General features: G+C 47.6%; 2 protein-coding genes across 2 annotated transcripts in view; one reads left to right on the top strand and one right to left on the bottom strand.

The window, feature by feature from the left end:
- The window catches only part of C1QTNF2 (C1q and TNF related 2), a 3,206-nt gene extending 1,579 nt beyond the window's left edge, over nt 1–1,627 (top strand). The window contains exon 2 of the mRNA XM_057382744.1: nt 291–1,627. Coding sequence (XP_057238727.1) covers nt 291–904 — 614 coding nt within the window. The 3' untranslated portion in view covers nt 905–1,627. The remainder of the gene's footprint in view (nt 1–290) is intronic.
- Nucleotides 1,628–2,202: 575 nt separating this feature from the next.
- Nucleotides 2,203–4,049, bottom strand: FABP6 (fatty acid binding protein 6). The gene is made up of 4 exons (XM_057382734.1): nt 3,983–4,049; nt 2,999–3,174; nt 2,481–2,570; nt 2,203–2,290 (listed from the first exon to the last, which is right to left on the bottom strand). The coding sequence occupies exons 1-4, from the start codon at nt 4,047–4,049 to the stop codon at nt 2,237–2,239; spliced, it is 387 nt and encodes a 128-aa protein (XP_057238717.1). The 3' UTR covers nt 2,203–2,236.
- Nucleotides 4,050–5,569: the final 1,520 nt, after the last annotated feature.

Below are 5,569 nucleotides of genomic sequence, written 5' to 3'. Positions count from 1 at the left end.
ACAAATGTTTAAAGCTTGTTCTTTAATTCCTCCTTTTTCTCAAGTCAGTCAGATAATGGAACCAAAAGGACTGAGTTCCACTGCTGTCCCACTAACTCCCATCCTCCCCTGGGTGGTTTGTCTGGACAGATGTCCAGCTCCAGCTGGGATTTAATTGGGAATCTCACACCAGCAATGGTTTCCTCCTAAATGAAATTTCTTTCTGCAATGCTGTAACTCCTTGCCACTTGCTCTCTCAGCTCTTTCAATCAAAATTGATAAGGAAATTGATACGGTCATTTGTCTTCTAGGTCCCCAGGGCAAAACAGGAAACCCTGGCAAGCCAGGCCCGAAGGGCAAAGAAGGAGGCATTGGCAAGGCAGGGCCTCGGGGGCCCAAGGGTTTGAAGGGCAATCCCGGGAAAAAYGGGCCCCCAGGGAAGAAAGGGCCCAAAGGGAACAAGGGTGAGCCCGGGATGCCAGGACCCTGCAGCTGCAGCGGCAGCAAAGCCAGATCTGCCTTCTCCGTGGCCGTGTCCAAGAGCTACCCCAGGGAGAGGCTGCCCATCAAGTTTGACAGGATCCTGATGAACGAGGGAGGACATTATAATGCTTCCAGTGGCAAGTTCATCTGCAGCATTCCAGGGATTTACTATTTCACCTACGATATCACCTTGGCCAACAAACACTTGGCCATTGGCCTGGTCCACAACGGCCAGTACAGGATCAAAACTTTTGATGCCAACACTGGGAACCACGACGTGGCCTCTGGATCAACCATCCTGGCTCTGAAGCAGGAGGATGAGGTGTGGCTGCAGATMTTTTACTCAGAGCAAAACGGGCTCTTTTATGATCCCTACTGGACAGACAGCTTATTTACTGGATTCCTGATTTATCCTGACCAAGATTATCTCAATGAAGTGTAGAATGAGGAACTATGGGAAAAAACAGGAAATGGACCTCAGTGCAACAAAGTGTTACCTGTAGATGAGACATGTGTGGGATTATCAGACAATTCCACATTTGCCTGTGGGATTATCAGGTGATATCCCTGTATTGGCTCTTTAGACATTTACTTGATGTCACCAAGCCCACAGGGTGCCAGACTTGCAGCAGTCTCATGGATGTCTCCATACCAAAGCCACCCATTGTGTATTCCGTGATTATTCCAACATGCCATGGACATGTAACTCAAATACTGGTGCAGAATGCTTTGGTTTTTACATTGTTATAATAAAGCATGGCAACCAACAGTGATTTCCTAAAGCTGAGCTGGGCAGTGCCATTGATGCTGGAGATTGTGTCACTGGGCCTCCTCCCCTACTCCCAGCATGATCCTTGTTAATGGAATTACACTTTGCCAGCCAGYTCAGAGTCAGGAATTTGTCAGCTGGAGTTGTAAAAGTCCCTCCCAGCCCCATCAAGGCAGTTCTGATAGCACAGACGTCTTGTCTGCACAGGAAGTGATAAAAAGGTCTGGTTTTGAAGGTTCAGGGCTCCTCTCAGGGCACAAACTGTTGCCTGAGCACCACTGGTGTCCCTCAGAGCAGGAATCAGGGTCACAGAAGGGTTTGGATTGGGAGGGACCTTAAAGCTCATCTTGTTCCACCCCTGCTGTGGGTAGGGACACYTTCCCTGGATTTCAGCCTSRCCTCCCAGTGCYGGGRTCCTTCAYAAGTAAAACTCCAGTGTCAAAGCCTGAACCTTGCCTGCAGAAACAGCAGGATTGCAATGAGGGACTRGGACTTATTACAGCTGTAAGACCTTAAATGTCTTCTGAGTTAAGAGCAGACATTGGCAGAATGAGAAAACCCTGCTGGCAGTGTGAGACACCTTCTAACGGGCCATCAGCTGACTTCCTCTTGTTTTCAAGCCGCTCCTTTTCTGCCCTCCAACCAGCAGTGGGGTACAAGACTTTCACCAGCTCTTGCATTTTCATTCAGTGCTGAGCAGAGAATTGTTCTTCTCCAGGCAGAAGCTGAAGGGAGCTTCTGTTCTGCAGGTGGAGGTAGGAAACACTGGAATATGCCAAGTGTTCATCACCCCTGAAATACCCACACAGCATCACTTAGTGCTTTGCTGCGTCTTCTGACTTGTGCATTTAGATTTTCTGAGTACCCGTCAGACATTTAGGAATGGGGTAAGCATTAACAGRAGGATGTTTGTAATACCAAGAAAGAGACAAAGACAGTCAGAACTTTATTTCATTTATTTTATTGTTAGTTTTCAGTGCACTGGAAGAGACTGGCCTTGCTGCTTTAGGCAATCTTCTTGCTGGTCCTTTTGTAGACTACACCAGAAGAAGTAGAAATCTGGAACAAAGAACAAACCAAAGATCTGGTTGAACAGTGCAATCAGAATTTCAGAGTCACAGGTGAGCAGCCCTGGGGATGGCTCAGAGCCTGTCCTTCACTTAAGATTTTTTCTAAACTTAGAGTTTTAARCCTGCTGCTCTTGAGGTTTTTGTTTTTTATGAACTAACCCTGGTTTTTGAGCACTCACCTCTACCAGCTTCCCCCCACAAATCTCTGCAGTGTGGCGGTAGTTGGGGAAATCAGCTACAAGTTTTCCATCTTCCAATTTAACAGTTGCCTGTAAGAGAGAAAAGGTTCATGTTCCGGGTGGCTGGAATTTCTGTTATCAGATATTCTGTAAACATCTGCACACCTGGTGCTGGAAGTTTATGAGACAGAGGTTGTGTGCTGTACGTGTGGCCTCGTGCACAGGGCTGAAATGCTTGGGCTTAGCTCTTGAATGTTCACAATTTAAATAGAAACTTGTTCATCTCCCAACTCCTGCACATTTCAGATCTCCACAGCTCAGAAAGTGGTCCTGGCAGGCAGTGATGGTGGAATCAGGGGATCCCAGGATGGTTTGGGTTAGAAGGGACCTTAGAAACCCCCTCATTCCACCCCCTGCCATGGGCAGGGGCACCTTCACTRCAGCTGACACAGGTTTGCTTCTCACCCTAAATCCAAATCCACCTGAGACTGTGGAACTGAAGAGCTCCACGGATTTACCTTGAACTTCTTCCCTCCCATGGTCTCCATTTCAGCCTCCTTGCCCACRGTGAAGGTGTTGGTGGTGGTGCGGCCTCCTGGGAAGTGCTGTGTCCAGGTGAAGTCATTCCCGTTCTGCACCACCTCCGTCATGATTTTGCAGTTCCTTCCCATTTCAACCTTGTCACTGGAGAGACCTCAATCAACAAAAACACAGAGTTTATCAAACCTAAGCTAAATTTGAACTGAAGGATGGTAATGGTGTTTGTTCTTAGAGCATCTGATTTATTGTTATTTTTTTGTTTCTATTTTTTTACAATATCAAAGCTMTGAGTTGAAGTTACTGGTGTAAAGAAAGATATTGATACATTAATGCATTTGCTAAAATAAATCTTGCGTTCTTTTCCCTGAGAAAAAAAATACACAGGAAAAATGTGCAAAGTACATGAAATATTCCCTTCTCCTTAACCTTAACACTTGCAATGCTTGGAATTTCATGTCTGGGACCTTAGGCCTTTGCTATTCAGCTGCACATACCTGTTTTTATATTTGCTCTTGCTCTTTAAATAGATGTGCATGGAATCATGGAATCATGGAACAGTTTGGGTTGGAAGAGACCTTAAAGATCATCCAACCCCCTGCCATGACAGGGACATCTTCCACTGTCCCAGGCTGCCAAAGCCCCRCCTTGAGCACTGCCAGGGATCCAGGGGCAGCCACAGCTGCTCTGGGCACCCTGTGCCGGGGTCTGCTCACTCTCACAGGGAACAATTCCTGCCCAATATCCCACCTATCCCTGCCTTCTGGCAGTGGGAGTCATTCCCTGTGTCCTGGCTCTTCAGCCCTTGCAAATCATCTCTGTCCATCTTGTAGCCCCTTTAGGCACTGGGAGGCCAAAATTGGGTGACCCCAAAGCTTCTCCTCTCCAGGCTGAACAGTCCCAGCTCTCCCAGCCTTTCCCCACACTGCTGTAACCAACCCATGCCTGAGCCCAGCCACACTCACCAATCTTCTGCACAAAGGCATCGTARTTCTCGTCGCCCTCGAACTCGTATTTGCCTGCGAATGCCATGTTCCCCTTGGATGTGCCTGGGAGAGCAGAACAGCAGCTGGATCAGAGCAGGATGGATCCGATGGGCTGAGCTCTGGCTTTATAAAGCAGCCCAAGCTCTCAGCCCACCCGGCCCACACCTCTTGGAAATAGAGTTTTATGGCCCCTGAGTCAGTCATCGATGCCATTGACCTGGGTGAAAATCAAGGTTATCAGGCAATTGTACATCCTTGCCAATACTCTGGAGATCAGCACAAATCAAGGCCAATGGCTCAGTTTTCATTTTAGTGCAGATTTAAACAAAATTATGTATTTTTACTTGTAAGATTTCACTGGTTTTGCATTCAGGATGGAATAAAGATAATATACAAATGGACCATGTACCAGTTCTCAGCTCTGCAGAGAAGGACCTGGGGAAACTTGTCTCACCACCAGGGTTTCATTTGCACTTTTGATTTAAAAGTGGCTGCAAAATGACTCTGACTGTCCTGAAACCATATTTGACACTTAATTTGATCCTTCAGCTTAATCTCAAGATTACTGAACTCAGCAAAAGGAGCCTTCCTTTCCCAGCTGCACCCCAATGCTGAGCTCCCACCTGCAAAAACCCAACCAGCATCAGCACAGGAGGCAGGGTAGGGGTGGCACATCCATGGAAGCCTCAGCTCTCACTGCTGTGTTCCAGAGGGACCTGCACAACCTTGGGAAGGAGGTCCATGAACTCAGGCCATAAACTCTGCTGCTCACATAAAACTTGCAGGGGACAATTCCACTGGCAGAGTAACACCACAGGGACCTTGGGAGAGAGATCAAACTGGATAAGGAAAGCAGCCCAGTCCTGTGCAAAAGGAAAGAGAATCAGATTATACGAACAGTACTTGAGCTTTTATGTCCTCTGTCCATAAAGATCAGATTATATTGATAGCTGTCCCATTATGAGATATAAAAATGCTGACAGCTCCCCAAGACCTCAGCACTCAGAGTGGGGGGAATGTGGTGGGCACAGAGCCAGGCTGAGTTTGTGGCACAGGAAATCCTCACGGGGTAACTGTTTGAATGGGTGGGTCACTCTTGCCTCACACTGAGCAGTTCATTAACCCCGAGGATTTGGATACCACCCAGTGCTTGGGAGGGCAGGTGACAGACACCCCTGCACAGTGTAGTGGTAAGAAATACTGAAAGTGCTCTTCTGCCTGGAGCTGGGGGTCAGCGCCACTCCAGAGCAGGGTCTGAGCAGAGATCAGGCCTGGACCTGTCTGTGCAGTTTCTCACAGGCATTGAGGATTTGTACCCCTGGTTCTGCTCCCTTCCCCTAAAATACATCCATGTTTCCATTCCTGTCCTTTTTGTTATAAAATGGGGGAAATTCTGTGGTATCTTGGACAATGCAGAATGTCCCTAAGCAATCCCCCAGACACTGAGTCAAGACAGGGTTTGCTCCAAGAATAAAGGAATTGAATCCCTCTGACTTTACTAAAGTGATATCACTTGCACAATCCACCAGGTCACTCATCCAAGCCCCCTGTCCAATTCCAGCCAAA

The sequence above is a fragment of the Malurus melanocephalus genome, unplaced genomic scaffold, assembly GCF_030028575.1.
Source record: "Malurus melanocephalus ecotype Western Australia unplaced genomic scaffold, MMel_1.1 scaffold_583, whole genome shotgun sequence".
Classification (NCBI taxonomy): domain Eukaryota; kingdom Metazoa; phylum Chordata; class Aves; order Passeriformes; family Maluridae; genus Malurus; species Malurus melanocephalus.
This window is presented reverse-complemented; position numbering and strand designations above follow the sequence as displayed.